The following is a 16,547-nucleotide window of genomic DNA, read 5'->3' as shown; positions in this document are numbered from 1 at the left end:
ATAAGATAAACAAAGGAATTAAAACATTAATTTATTTAATATCATTAATTGGTGGTTGGTAGTAATCATGATATCCATCACTTCCATTTAGATGCACATTCTAATTGATAAATCATAAAAATGAAAAAAAAATTTTTTCTTCATGGGAATAATTTTTTTTTTTGGTTGTCACCAATAATAAAAAATTTTTAGGTAAAGGCAACAGTAAACAAAATATTTTATTCAAAGAAAAATCAGAAAATAATAAAAATAGTCAATTTTATTTCTCAAAGGCTATGCAATACTACAAGCAAAAAAATCTATCATCTTCACAAAATAATGTTCTTTTGAGGCAGATTTTTTCATCTGTATTTCCACAAAGTAGGGAACTACCAAGATAATAAAGCCCACAGGAGCTATTCATTTTATTCACCTCATACACCAAAATCATGGTAAACCACAGCAGTTTACTCTTTCAGAATAAAGCAAAATTTCAATTCCAATTTTTTTTTTGGGGGGGGGGCGCTCCCGCGGCTTATGGAGGTTGCCAGGCTAGGGGTCCAATGGAGCTATAGCCACTGGCCTACGCCACAGCCACAGCAACACGGGATCCAAGCCGTGTCTGCAACCTACACCACAGCTCACGGCCACGCTGGATCCCTAACCCACTGAGCAAGGCCAGGGATCGAACCCGCAACCTCATGGCTCCTAGTCAGATTCGTTAACCACTGAGCTACGATGGCAACTCCTCAATTCCAATTTTTAAAGAATATACCACACATCTGGCAAATGTCTGCACAGAGATTAAATCAACTAAAATAATTTCAGAAATGATTTCTGAGGGCCTCTCCTAGGAATTCTTACTTTATAAGCCTGAAGATTAATGGTATCATACAAACTCAAAGAACAACCAGCAAGTGGGTAAATATTTCTTCTTCAGTTTCACTGCCCTTGAAAGATGTTCTACACTGCTACCTTTACAGAGTTCTTAACCTGCCACTTTCTCCTGCCATTTTTCCCATATTTCTCTGCCATACCTGTTGAGTTTACTGAGTTCTAGGCCAAATGTCTAGTATTTATATCCACTCTAATCCATTTTAATTAATGACTAAATACATTTAAAATCTTTTTCTTTCTTCTATACAAAACTGAATTTAAACTACCAAAAAACAAGGCTTATTCTCTTCTACCTATCTATTTCTGAGTAGAAGATGCAAAAAATACACCTTTGATAGAATTATGTGAAAAAGTCTTTATGTGGATAAACATTTAAAATTTAAAAAGTATAGACATGCATGTAAATCAATGAAACTGGAACACACCCTCATACCATGAACAAAAATAAACTCCAATGGTTTAAAGACTTAAATGTAAGACAAGACACCATTAAACTCCTAGAAGAGGAAACAGGCAAAACATTCTCTGACATCAACCTTACAAATGTTTTCTCAGGTCAGGCTTCCAAAACAACAGAAATAAAAGCTAAAATAAACCAATGGGACCTAATCAAACTGAAAAGCTTTTGCGCAGCAAAGGAAACCATAAAAAAAAAAACAAAAAGCCAACTTACAGACTGGGAGAAAATAGTTTCAAATGATGCAAATGACAAGGGCTTAATTTCTAAAATATACAAACTTAGACAACTCAACAGCAAAAAAGCCAACATCCCAACTGAAAAATAGGCAAAAGACCTGAACAGACATTTCTCCAAAGAAGATATATAGATAGCAAACAAGCACATGAAAAATGCTCAACATCACTGATTATTAGAAAAGTGCATATCAAAACTACTGTGAGGTACCACCTCACACCAGTCAGAATGGCCATCATTAATAAGTCCACGAATAACAAATGCTGGAGAAGAGTGTAGAGAAAAGAGAATCCTCCTGCACTGTTGGTGGGGATGTAAATTGGTGCAGCTTAGACCATGGAGAACAGTGTGGAGGTACATTAGAAAACTATACAAAGAACTACCATATGACACAGCAATCCCACTCTTGGGCATATATCTGGACAAAACTTTCCTTGAAAAAGACACATGCACCCACATGTTCATTGCAGCACTATTCACAATAGCCAAGACATGGAAACAACCTAAATGTCCATCAACAGATGATTGGATTAAGAAGATGTGGTATATATATATATATATAAAATGGAATACTACTCAGCCATAAAAAAGAACAAAATAATGTCATTTGCAGCAACATGGATGCAACTAGAGACTCTCATACTAAGTGCAGTAGTACAGTAAATCAGAAAGAGAAAGACAAATACCATATGATATCACTTATATCTGAAATCTAATAGATGGCACAAATTAACCTTTCCACAGCAAAGAAAATCATGGACATGGAGAACAGACTTGTGGTTGCCAAGAGGGAGGGGGAAGGAGTGGAATGGATTGGGACTTTGGGGTTAATAGATGCAGACTATTGCCTTTGGAATGGATAAGCAATGAGATTCTACTGTATAGCAACTGGGAACTATGTCTAGTCACTTATGTTGGAGCATGATAATGTGAGAAAAAAGAATGTATACATGTATGTGTAACTGGGTCACCTTGACGTACAGTACAAAATTGACAGAACACTGTAAGCCAGGTATAATGGAAAAAATAAAAATCATTATTAAAAAAATAAATGTATGAAACTAAAAAAAAAGTATTCACACAGAAAACTTAATTCATGCTTTCAAATGGGTAAACAAAACATGTTTGTACAGCTAATTACAAGTAACACATGCAACCTAATCATATATAATGAAAAATAATATAAAATGTGTTTATAATTGTTTTGAGTTATACAAGAGTATGGATAATCCAAATTAGCAGAAATTTTCCCCATTCACCTTGTCACGGAAGACCAGAAGACCTACAGTCCTCTGATTTCTAGCTACGTAACTTTGGAAAACCACATCTCTGAGGTTGAGTTACCTCTTCTGCAATAAGTATTTAATAATATCTTTCCTAACTATTTCTCAATCTAGGAAAAAAAAAACAGGAACACAAAATTTGCCACTTAAAAATGTAAAACATTTTTTGTGTACTTAATATCCTATCACACACAAAAAAATCCTACCACTACTCCTGTGATTACAAAACCCACTAAAAGACTTTAGAGTAATATTGTTGTTTATGAGAAAAGAACATATAATATGCATGATACCTGCCACAAGTATATCCTAAAGAATAAATGAGTCGAACTACCTGCTGATACATAAAGTCCAAATGGTTATAACTTGAATATGCCTTACTATCCAGTAAGCACTCATAGAATATATTTTTGCATACATTAAGAAATGAAAATGGTCTAGAACTACGCTAATAGCAGACTGAAAAATAAACAGGGGAAAAACATCTCTTAGTAGATCATATTTAATTTATAGCAACTTGGAGTTCCCACTGTGGCACAGGGGATTAAGGATCTGGCATTGCCACAGCTGTGGCATAGGTCACAGCTGTGGCTCAGATTTGATTCCTGGCCTGGAAACTTCCATATGCCATGCTGTGGCCAAAAAATAAAAAAAATAATAACCCCTAACAATCAAACCTAAGGATAATTGCTGGCAAGTGCACTCCCTAATGCTCTATCATGTACTATGACACATACAAGACATTTTTCTTCAGACACAGTGCAATCAATATATCAGGAAAACCGACATCACAGTCGGGGGCACCCTACTATTACAAGCCAGTTGTAAGATCTTATCACAAAGGTGCTCAAGGCAAGTGAAAAGCTGAAACCCCAAAAGAAATTTGACTCCATTTAGATGAAATAAGACTCTGAAAAGTAATCAGACAGTTAAAAAGCAACATTCGGAAAACTATCTTTTTGCAAATTCTCAACCTAAAACCCTCTCTAAATTATAATTACTTAAGCAAAACTACATTTAAAAAATAAAAAGAAAACATAAAGGAAATACACCAAAGCACTAACTATGGCTGTCTGGATATTAGGACTAGAAAAGTTTAGAAAAGAAAGTTAGAAAAGTTTTATCTTCCTCCTGTTCTATAGTTCCCACATTATATTTATTATTCATGCAATATATTATGATAAACAACTAGTTTTCTCTAAAACAAGGCATTTATGAAGTTTATGTTTAACTATGAAAGGTTAAGGAAAAGCTGCAAGGCAGAATTACAATGTGGAAGTCTATCACACTATTTTTAAAAAAAATAAAACACAAAACCTAGCAACACTAGTTTCCTATCACGCTTTAGGAAATTTCCCTTTCTCTGGATTCATTAATTTTAGATAAAAACTCACTTTGGAACTTTAAAAGTACCAGAGAAAGATCTGCATATGTGATATGTGTGTTCATTATTTAGAATACCACAAAAATACCACAAAGTAAAAAAGTTAGGAAAGATATTATTATTACTTATATTTTATTATATGTACAGGATAGGGTGGAAAAAATATTTGCAAAGATTAAAAACTCTTTGTAACACATATAGAAGACAAAAGATTTTTTAAAAAAAAGGAATTCCAGAATTTCAGTAAGTAAATGAGAAAAAGACTAGTAGAACCCATTTAAGAAATGATAAGAAAAATGTACAGCAAGTAACAGAAAAAATAAAAAGAAATGGCCACAGATATCAAACCTCAATAATAAAGCGTACACATACTTCAATTAAGAAATAATCTCCAGGAGTTCTCGTTGTGGCTCAGCGGTTAATGAACCCAACTAGCATTCATGAGAATGCAGTTTCGATCCCTGGCCTCACTCAGTGGGTTAAGGATCTGGCATTGCCATGAACTGTGATGTAGGTCTCAGACATGGCTCGGATCCCACACTGCTGCGGCTATGCTATAGGCCAGTGGCTACAGCTCCGAATGGACCTCTAGCCTGGGAACCTCCATGTGGTGCTGATGTGGCCCTGAGAAAAGCGCGCGCGCGCGTGCACACACACACACACACACACACACACACACACACACACACAAAATAGCCTTTCTGAAGGTCGATCTGGCAAAGTTTATAAAAAGTTTAAATGCACTGAATCTTTTGATTCAGCAATCTCACAGAAATTATTACATGAATATATATGACACATTTGTTAGCACCATATATAAGTGAAAAAATAGAAAAAAAAGTAAATACATGATTGAGTCATCCTATAGCTAACTACATACCGTTAAAAAAATATCCCAAATGTACTCATATAAAAATAATCTCAAGATTAAGAGATGAAATAAAGAAAGTAATTTATTGGGGGTATCCATGAAATGTATCTTATTTATTTGTTTATTACGAAGTGGGGACTGTGCAAGCCACATATACATGTGCACATGTGTGTGTAAGGAACAGCCTGCCTGAAGTGGCTCTCACTGGTCAAATTTGGACAATTTAAGCATCAGAAAGAGTAATCAGACTAGACAATAATGTATGAGACCACAGTAATACTGAAAGGAAAAAAGAGGAAAGGTTCTTTACAAAATAAATGCAGAAGGAATGACAGAATTAGAAATCCCCATCTTGCAGCCACATATACAAGAATTGATTCTGGCAAGTATGCTAAAACCACTAAGTAGAAGGATGTTAGGGAATATGATACTATAGAGTCTCAAGGTTATTAACCCACTATTACTCATTAATTATAAAAAGAAAAACATATCTTTAAAATGGAGAGGTTTGGATGACACCACCTTAACCTATCACCAATAATGCAATAAATTGGTATTATATCTTTATTTTTATTTATTTTTAAACTGGCATTATATCTTTTGATATGATGTATGAGTAAACAACATCACGAAGACAGTACTTTTCAAAGAAAGGGGGAGACGGTTTAAAATGAATCTAATTATAAGAAAACAGTAAGACAAATTCAGATTGAGGGTTATTTTGTTAAAACACTCTAAAAACTGGCTTAGATTCTTCAACACATCAGTGACAGAAATGACACAAAAAGAGTGAAACTTTGAGACTAAGAGATATGACAAAAAGCAACACATGATTTGTGAATGTATCCTGGGTGGTAGGGGAGGGGGATGTAGAGGACTGAACCATAGTAACAACAGGCAGAGAAGTTACCAGAGGAGTTTACATTTTACTGAACATTAGATTTTTTTAATTTTTAAAAATATGTTCATGTGATGTTATGTTATGAGATGTTAGTTCCCACATAACTATGTAAGCTGCTCACAAAAGAGGATGGCATGTTGTTGCCTTGCTGGCAAGATGTATTTTTTCTTCTCTATCTTTCTGAATAAGCTGGTACCAAATGTGGCCAATGACAGTCTTGAAAAATTTAAAGTGTAGATAGCCTGGTAAGCATTGCAGAGCCACTCCTTCATAGTATCAATGGAGCTAATGATCCAATGTCCCCATGAAACACCCTTGGAGTCTTTGTCATAACACAGATTCTGATTTAGAAGATCAAGGACTTGACCTGTGATTCTGATTTTCTAACAAGTTTCCAGGTGATAAAGATGTTACCACTTGATGCTATGAAACCATGGCCCACACTTTTGAGTAGATAAGTTTAAAAGAAGAAAAAAAACTACTGAGGAGTTCCTGTTGTGGCTCAAAGGGTTAAGAACCCAACATCATGTTCATGAGGATGCAGGCCTTGCTCAATGGGTTAAGGATCTGGCAGTGTAAGCTGCAGATTCGGCTTCGATCCCATCTTGCTCTGGCTGTGCCATAGGTCAGCAGCTGCAGCTCAGATTCTACCCCTACCTGGGAACTTCCTTATGCCACAGGTACAGCCATAAAAAGAAAAAATTTTTAAAAATTTTTTTAAAAAACTACTGAAATAGGTAAGAGCAACATTTTAACCTGAAAGTTAAAGGAGGTCCAGAACATTTTTAAACCTTATTTACTTTAAATGCAACAATAGTTCAGATATACAGTGAGGAAGACCTTAAAAACTAAAATAATTAAGTAGTCATAAAAGCTCCTATTTGGATAAACAAGTGAAGGACTGAAACTTTACTTATAAAAGGCTGCTGACCCTGTTTTAGAGGAAGAAAGACAAAATTGAACATTAAAAACAATTGAGAACATGGTCCTAGAAAGAGACAAAAAACAAAAAAATCTAAGTTATTTGGAACAGGTCGTATGTCATTTACCTATTTTTTCAACCCGGGTTCTTATTAATATGGTGTGGCAGCTGTGCATAACAGTGTCAGTAAGACCTGATGACCCCAAATGGCTCCAGGATACATATCTATATGTATGTATATTACATACATTACTATATTGAGGACTATTTCCCCAAAACGGAAATTCAAAAATCTAACCAAAGATTACTTAGTAGGGTTTTTGTGTATGTCTGTGTGTGTGTGTGTTTTACTTTTCTATTTAGTAGACACAACTGATAAAAAGTTGGTAGAAGATGAAAATGTCTTCAAAGATCTACTAATCAGTACCATTTCTTGCTGATACCATCCAAATGTTACTTTAAAAAAACTCAAATGGAAAGTCAGGAGTATATTCATATCAAAACAACCCCTTCTCAAACAAACAGTGATAACTGGTAAAGGAATCTTTTGGACCAGTAATCAGACAAAAATGACTTACAGAAAATTATATTAAAAGGACCCCAAATATATTTGGTATGTTTCTAACAAACATGCAGTTAACAATTTTATTAGAACACTATGTTAATCATAACTTTATCACATTTACCAAAAAAAAAATACATCAGTATTTAATAACAACTGTCTCCTAAACCAAAACAGATTATTTTAAATCTCTAAAACTAGGAGTTCCCTGATGGCCTAGTGGTTAACGATCCAACATTGTCACTACTATGGCCCAGGTTTAATCCCTGGCCCAGGAACTTCCACATGACATGGATGCAGCCAAAAAATTTTAAAAATATATATTTTTTAATTTCAAAACTAAGAATATTTCAAGCTTTTAGTTCTAACGCTACTACTGAGAAAAGCAAAAATAGCTACTTAGAGAGGGAAAGAGAATTATATAATTGCAATCGCAGAACAGAAACTCCAAAGTTAATGAGGGAAAAAGGGAAATTACTCATACTAGAGAAAGAAAGTAGTAATATTTTAAAAACTCAAGATATTTTACTTTAATAATTTGCATTTCTAACTTTGAACATATCTGAAGTTCAAAGAAGTCACACTATGACCAAAAAAGCAATCGTACCACAACATATAGATGGACATATATGTTGAAAACTATTCATTTCTCTATTTATTCAGCTTTCCCCATTTATTTATTCCATATTATTAGCACACTCCCAAAAAAGCCAATAAAACATCACACTTAGGAATGTTAATTTCCCTTTCCTTATCTTTCTCTTCCTTCTCCCATAATAAAAATAATTCCCTGATTCTGAGCTATTCTGGGGAGAAAAAAGAGCAATCATTAGCAAATGCTTAAAATGAAAGAGCCAATTAAATGAATTACAAAAGAAAATAACGCTACATGACTCTTCAGACACAACTTGATTTTTGACTTAAATGAAATTACCACTCAGTGTGATAATCTTATTTCTCTGCCTTGACTCAGAAAGATTTTTTGGCTGTTTCTAAAAAAATCAAAGCTACCTAAGAAAGAAGGTAGATTTGCTATGACTGAGACTATTCGTCTAAAGCACAGCTCTAGACATGTCAGGAAAATTAATGGGGTGCCCTTCCAGAAATCTACAAGCATTTGAAGAAGAATCTATTCAAAGAATTCATACCAAGAATCTAAGAGGTACAAGTCTAAATCAAAGACAAAGACAATGTTGGCAAGATTGTGGATAAAAAGGGAACCCTGGTATACTGTTGATGGGATTGTAAATTGATGCAGCCACTATGGAAAACAAAAGGCTAAAATAGAACTTCCATATGATCCTGCAATTCTACTGCTGGGTATATATCCAAAGAAAACAACACTGGAGTTCCCGTCATGGCGCAGTGGTTAACAAATCCGACTAGGAACCATGAGGTTGCGGGTTCGATCTCTGCCCTTGCTCAGTGGGTCATCGATGCAGCATTGCCGTGAGCTGTGGTGTAGGTTGCAGACACGGCTTGGATCCCGCGTTGCTGTGGCTCTGGTGTAGGCCAGCAGCTATAGCTCCGATTCGACCCCTATCCTGGGAACCTCCATATGCTGCAGGAGCAGCCCAAGAAATAGCAAAAACAACAAAAAAAGAAAAAAAAAAAAAAAAGAAAACAACACTAATTTGAAATTTGAAAAGATACATGCACCCCAATGTTTACAGCAGCAAGACACTCTATGTGGAATCTAAAAAATAAAACAAATATATACAACAAAATAGAAACAGATTCTTATTTGTTCTTAATATAAAGAACAAACTAGTAGTTACCATGAGGAAAGGGAAAGTAGGGAGGGGCAAGATAGGGATACAGGATCAAGAGATACAACTATTATGCATACAATAAATAAGCAACAATGATATATCACACAGCGTAGGGAAATATAGCCATTATTGTGTAATAACTTTAAATGGACTATAGGAGTTCCCATTGTGGCTCAGCAGTAATACACCTGACTAGAATCCATGAGGACACGAGTTCAAGCCCTGGCCTTGCTAAGTGGCTTAAGGAATCTGACATTGCCATGAGCTGTGGTGTAGGTTGCAAACACAGCTCAGATCTGGCATTGCTATGGCTGTGGAATAGGCCAGCAGCCAAAGCTCCAATTCAACCCCTAACCTGGGAACGTCCATATGCCACAGGCGCAGCCCTAAAATAAATAAATAAAAATAAAAATATATGAACTATAGTCTATAAAAATACTAAATATTTTGCACATCTGAAATTAATACTGTAAATCAACTATACTTCAAAAAATAAATAAAACAATAGGTCAGAGGAGAGGGTTTATTCTGGATTTGTATATGGTGCTAGTCCTCAGTAGATTCAGGCCTGAGTCCAAAAGAGAGGAACTATAGTAAAATAGTTGCTTTACTATCATAGTGGTGGGACACTGAAATCTTAGCATCCTGACCTCTAGTAGCAACAGACATCATCCTCAAAGTAGATGAGGAACTATACATTGAAACAACTCCAGGGATCAGGTAACTAACAGAAATGAGTGAAGGATTTGAGAGAAGAAAGTAGGTAATCTGATGATTGTAGGCTTCATCTACAATAGGAGGGCAGCCCTAATCAGCTCCAGCAGATTGTTGCCATAAGAGAGTGAAAACCTACCACTGCTAGACCTTCAAGAGAATATCAAATTCCAAAATTTGTAAAATAAAATCTCCCAGTTTTTAAATGTTAGCAATAAATTCAATTTCTTAAAACAGTTGTGTTAGCCTTTAAAAATCACATCCGTGGTCAAATCCATGACCTATGAAGTAGAGACAGCTGTCTCAGCATAATGAAAAGTTAACACTAATAATATTGGTCATGCCTGCATTACACATCAGCAATGGCAGTCACAAATTCAAGCAGAGGCAACATATTTGTAAACATTGGTGGTGTTATTCTCCCAAACATTGGTGGTGTTATTTTATACCAACCTTTCTCTCCTCAAATTTCCAACACCTCTCCATCTCTACTCTCTGCTAATGACTGTGCCTCCTATTTCACTGGGAAAATAAGAAGTATTCAAAAAATAGCTTCCATGTGCTCTGACTACCACATCTAACATCCTACCTACATCTACACCTATATACCCTCTTTTCTATCCAGTTGCTATGTCTACTTTTATCTACCAGTAAGGCAGGTAAGGGCAAAAACACAGAAATACTGCTTTGTGGTAGTCACTACCTTGATTAAAAAAAAAAAAAAATTACCGATAGGAAAAAAGAGTAACTTTACCAGAGAAATCTAGAAGATACCCTCTCAACCAAGAGATCAAAATAACATCACCAGGAACTAGACAAACATTATATGCCTCCTAATATAATACAATGAGAACACAAGATAACTTCTGTGGCACTCCTGCCAAAAGCAAATAACCTGAATCTAATCATGAGAAAATATAAGAAAACTCAATGTAGAGGACATTCTATAGAAGAATTTGCCTATATTCTTCAAAAACACCAATGACATGAAACACAAAGACTCAAAATACATTCTAGAATAAAGGTGACTAAACTAGACATGACAAGTAAATGCAATTCATAATCCTGGATTTTTATTTTGCTAGAATTAACATTACTGGGATAATTGGTAAAATGTGAATATAGTCAGTAGACTGATAGTATTCTATCAATGCTGATTTCCTGAGTTTGATAATTATGTGGTTGTATAAGAAAATGCCCCTGTTATGAGTTCTTAAGAAATATACACTGAAGTATTTAGGGGTAGAGCTGAACATCATGCCTACATTTTATTCTTAGAGAGGTGAGAAAAAAAATTGCTATGTGAGAGAAAACAAATACAGCAAAATATCACCATCTGGGAAATTCTTTGTATTACTCATTTTTTTTTTTCCTGTCTTTTTGCCTTTTCCAGGGCATTCCCATGGCATATGGAGGTTCCCAGGCTAGGGGTCGAATTGGAGCTGTAGCCACTGACCTATGCCAGAGCCACAGCAACGCGGGATCCGAGCTGCGTCTGCGACCTAAACCACAGCTCACGGCAACACCAGATCCTTAACCCACGGAGCAAGGCCAGGGATCAAACCTGCAACCTCATGGTTCCTAGTAGGATTCATTAACCACTGCGCCACAATGGGAATTCCATCTTTATATTACTCTTATAACCTTTCTGCAAGTCAGAAATTATGTCAAAATATAACTTTTGAAGTAAAACAAAAAAATACATTAAAAATGTTCAAAAATCAGAGTTCTCACTGTGGCACAAAAGGATTGGTGGCATCTTGGGAACACTGGGATGCAGGTTCAACCCCTGGCCCAGGATAGTGGGTAAGGATCCAGTGTTGCTGCAGCTATAGCTTAGCTCGCAACTGGGGCTCAGATCTGATCCCTGGCCTGGGAACTCCATGAGATTCAGGGCACCTCCCTACTCAAAAAAAAAAAAAAAAGAAAAAAAAAAGGTTCAAAAATCATATTAGCAAAAGCACTTTCAATATATTACAGTGGCTCCTATTTCACATTTTAAAAGATTATCTCTACGAATACTCCTTTCAGATTCAAAACTACAAAATTTAACTATATATCTATAATATCACTAGACTTTTTAAATTATACATTATACTGGACTAACATACTAGATATTCTCCTCCACCTAAATTTCAGCTGAAAACTAGAAATACATAATGCCATGAAGGAAAATAGCACAACACTATCCTTCAAAGATTACTGATTTCCATATAGTATTTATCTACTTTATTTTTAAAAATATATTTTAAATTGAACATAATCTAAAAAAATAACACCCATCACACTTTGAAAAATCAGTATGTCACTTCAACTGAAACATCATGAAATACTATAGTACAGTACATATATAAAATAGCTGATTTTATTTATTTAAACACAGTGTCAACCAGCCATTTCTAAAAGGAAACAAAACAAGGCAAGATTACCTTCATGGACTGTAATGCCACAATTGTCGCACTGAATTATTTCATCAGCATCCTCGCTATTATCTCCAAGACAAACACAGCAAATCAGAATATGGTCCATTTTTTGGGAACTCCAGTTTTGACTCTTCTCAAGAATCAGCGAGTCCTAATATTAAAACATCAGAAAATGACATATTTAAAAGGTAATTTTATTAAATAAAATTCTCACTTTAAATCATTTCATGCATTTCCAAAATTATGTTGTAGACTCCATTATTTTAGTGTTTTTGTATTTAGGAGAGCAACTACAGCATAAGGATGTTCCCAGGATAAGAGTTAAATTGGCAATGCCACAGCCATAGCAACACCAGATTCAAGCCATTTCTGTAACCCACGCTTAATCCACTGAGCGAGGCCAGGGATAGAACCCACATCCTCATGGATATTAGTTGGGTTCCTAACGCAATGAGCCACAAGGGCAACTCCTCCATATTTCAGTAACTGCAAAGTGTGCTATATTTGAAAAGTATATCTCTTTGTCAAAGGACCCTCTAAGCAACCTCTCTCTAATTTTTCCCTTCTCTGCAAGTCCCATATTCTCTCCACTCTAGGAAATGTAATAGCAAGCTTGTAACCAAAACTCTTCATCTGCCTTGCCATTCTGCATATAGTCTGACTCCTGAAACTAGAAGAAAGAAAAAATCAACTCAGGTAATTACTAATCCTATAAGTGGGTTTTACAAGTATAAGATATGGTTCCTACACTTAGGAAGCCTGTAATTCTACCTAGGATAGACAAGACACACACATATTAAACAGGAAAAAAAAATCAAGATAAAATATAAGCAAATATGTACATGATGGCATAGTTACAGACTCTCTACAACTTTACTGCTGGGGAATCCAGAATTTCCAGGGTCATCAAACCACTGGATGGGACCGTTTCATGAGAACATGTATAGGAAATCTGTGTATACAGGTGCAAAAAAATCATCTACAAAAGAATCCAGGCTCACCAGTTGCTAGAATAGTCAGACTATTCAATTAGGTTAATATCAAGAATTATCTAGTAAAAACTGGTAATAAAGATACCAAGTTAAATGTAATATAAAAGGAGAAAGGAAGATGTCTTAATAGAAAAATAAATAAAGGGGAGAGTGTGTTCCATTTAATTTAAACCTTCTGCATTATGGACTTAAACTTTAAAGACAAATTAACAAGATAATGATTCTTGTAATATTTAACAGACTGGGCCTAGCATTACATATAATAAAATGGCATTTGAGTCTATATATTTTCATTTAAAAACCTAACTATAGTCAGAAAAAAATTAGTTCCATACTACACATTAATTAAATATAGTGTTTCATGTTTTCCATATTTTTATATTCTTGTAAACTGACCAATATCCAAAAGTAGCATTTAGATTACGTCATTTCAATAGCAATCTGTAAATGACATGTGTGGAGTTCCCGTCATGGCGCAGTGGTTAACGAATCCGACTAGGAACCATGAGGTTGCGGGTTCAGTCCCTGCACTTGCTCAGTGGGTTAAGGATATGGCGTTGCCGTGAGCTGTGGTGTAGGTTGCAGACGCGGCTCGGATCCCATGTTGCTGTGGCTCTGGCGTAGGCCGGTGGCTACGGCTCCCATTAGACCCCTAGCCTGGGAATCTCCATATGCCGTGGAAGCAGCCAAGAAATAGCAAAAAAAGACAAAAAATAATAATAATAAATAAATAAATAAATGACATGTGAAAGACATATGACTTTCCCAATTAATAATATTCTTTGAATATATTTTCTGTGTAATAAATCTAAACTTGCAGCTGATCTGAAAAACAAGAATGCAAAAGTTAACAAGGAAGCGATGTCAATTTTATTGAGAGTTGTAACACTTTAAAATTCTATATTCTGCTCCTCCTTGTTATAAAATCAGAAAAAGTAGTTTGAGGCTTTGGAAATGGCTAGCAAATAAAGGTAAAGACTTCTTAAAAAGAAAATCATGTTTTACAGTGCTTTGGTACAGTGAGCAAAACAAAAATTTGCCCAGATTTTCATCCCACTAGCCATGCTTCATATATAACAGCATTTGCCTTAAAGTCAAATGTTCTTGAGTTTCATTCTCAGCTCTCAGTAGCTGTTGAACCTCAAAACTGAAGTTTTCTAATCTGTAAAACTGAATGATAAAAACAATACCTACTGTTGCATCAGGCTATTGTGAGAATTAACAAGGTCACATATGGCAAGAATGTTCCTAAGACACACTAGACACTGAATAAATGTTCACTACCATCTTCCTTTCCTCTGTATTTCTCATAGGTCATCCAAGATGAGAAACATGAGCTGACCATTTATTACACTGGGGAATCTTCCCTGGAACACGAAAAGAAAATTTGTAAGGCTCATTGAGCACTGCTACTTTTAATATTTTTATTTAAATATTAAAGTAATTTTAAATCCACAAAAGACTTTTTTATTGGAATATCACATCTAGGTTAAATCACAGACCAGAAAAAGTCCTAGCAAAAAACCAGTTTGATGACTGAGAGGCTACTCATGTTTATGGGCTCTGTCAATACTTCTCTGGTGAAATTACAGCAGCTGATCAGCCCTTGAAAAAAGTAGGAAAAAATTACATGTAAGAAACAATAAATTTATGTCTATAGATCAGAAAAACTAGTATCAACATGTAGCTCCAGTTCCCGTTGTGGCTCAGCAGTTAATGAAACCGACTAGTATCCATGAGGACACAGGTTCAACCCCTTTCTCTGCTCAGTGGGTTAAGGATCTGGTGTTGCCATGAGCTGTGGTGTAGCTCACAGAGGTGGCTCAGATCTGGCATTGCCTGTGGCGCAGGTTAGCAACTCTAACTCCGATTCAACCCTGTAGCCTGGGAACTTGCGTATGCCTCAGGTGCTGCACTAAAAAGAAAAAAAAAAAAAAAAAATAGCTCCAATTGCATTATTTTCCTATTTTTTCCATTTTGCTCAGAAAAATAGTAAATGCCTAAATTATATCTCTACTTCACTTTCTCTCTACACATAGTATACTTTAGAGGCAGAGAAAACAAAATCAACTGGTAATTCTGGCCTTCTGACCCTCATCACTTGAAACGCTTATTAGAAATTAAACACAAAGAGATAGAAATGTGGGAAACCAGAACTCTACAATATTACCCTAACCAAATGGCTGACAATGTTTCATTGGGAAAATCTAAGTAACATTCTCTTAAAACATTATGCTCTTAAGTTGTCTTTAATAGATCAAATAAGGTTTAAGCATGCTTATGATCAGAATATAAAAGCAAATTTAGTATCAATTTTTACTAGCTTATTTCTGAAGATGTATATCATTTTTCAAGTTTCTGGAGAAATAATAAAATTTTTTACCACAAAACACATCATTTGAAAATATGATTTTTACATAAAATAGAAATTGGGAAAGTAGATACTGAATGGCACATCTAGACTATAAGCTTAATATTACAGAATAATTTAATGAAATCTAGTGGTAATCCTAAGAACAAATGGGGCACTACAGTAATAAATCAATGACTCCTTATAGTAAATTATTTCGTTTATTCACCCTTGGGATTTAAAACTTACACCAAAAATGATACTGCTCTATGTTTTCCATGGACTCTAAAATATGCTTGGCATTCATTTATATATGTATTTCACAAAGATTATTATAAATAACTTATGTAACAGGGTAAATTCTAAGTTATACATGTGTTTAACAGAAGGAAATTCCAGCATGCTTCACATAAAATCAGAATTTAAAAAAATCCTATTGCTCTGAAAATGAGAAAAAAAATATTACACCAAGAAGTCTGACCAATAGTTCTTCCAATAAGTTTTTAAAGAAGGCTAAATTTTGAAAAATCTCAAGTAATTTTTGTACAATGTTACAACTAATTTTCTTTCAGGCCTTAGAACAATTTGTTCTATTTTGAAATGTGAAGAAAAGAAATGATTAAAAAATCAGAAGCCCCCAAAAGCAGTGGCTATTTTCAATTTTTGGCAAGATGTTTACATTTTAATTAGCAAAAATCAGATGACAATTGTCATTTCTTCATATGGCAAGACATTTAATCTATTTAATACCAGAGCCTTTCATGAAAAAAAAAAAAAATCCAAAAAACTTCCATCTGAAAATG

The 16,547-nt window shown here is 34.9% G+C and overlaps 1 protein-coding gene across 15 annotated transcripts in view; it reads right to left on the bottom strand.

Annotated features, from left to right (window-relative positions):
* PHF14 (PHD finger protein 14) overlaps positions 1-16,547 on the bottom strand; it is a 188,229-nt gene that overhangs the window by 157,091 nt on the left and 14,591 nt on the right. For all 15 annotated transcript variants that reach the window (XM_005667644.3, XM_084977120.1, XM_084977116.1 and 12 more), the window contains one exon: positions 12,409-12,553. In XM_005667644.3, the coding sequence (XP_005667701.1) occupies positions 12,409-12,553 (145 nt within the window). The remainder of the gene's footprint in view (positions 1-12,408; positions 12,554-16,547) is intronic.

The sequence above is a fragment of the Sus scrofa genome, chromosome 9 (genome assembly GCF_054392235.1).
Source record: "Sus scrofa isolate SSC_HxYL_T2T_F1_AM1 chromosome 9, Sscrofa_HxYL_maternal_Yorkshire_Landrace_v2.0, whole genome shotgun sequence".
Lineage (NCBI taxonomy): Eukaryota > Metazoa > Chordata > Mammalia > Artiodactyla > Suidae > Sus > Sus scrofa.
Note: the sequence above shows the minus strand (reverse complement) of the source record. Positions and strands in the feature narration are given on the sequence as shown.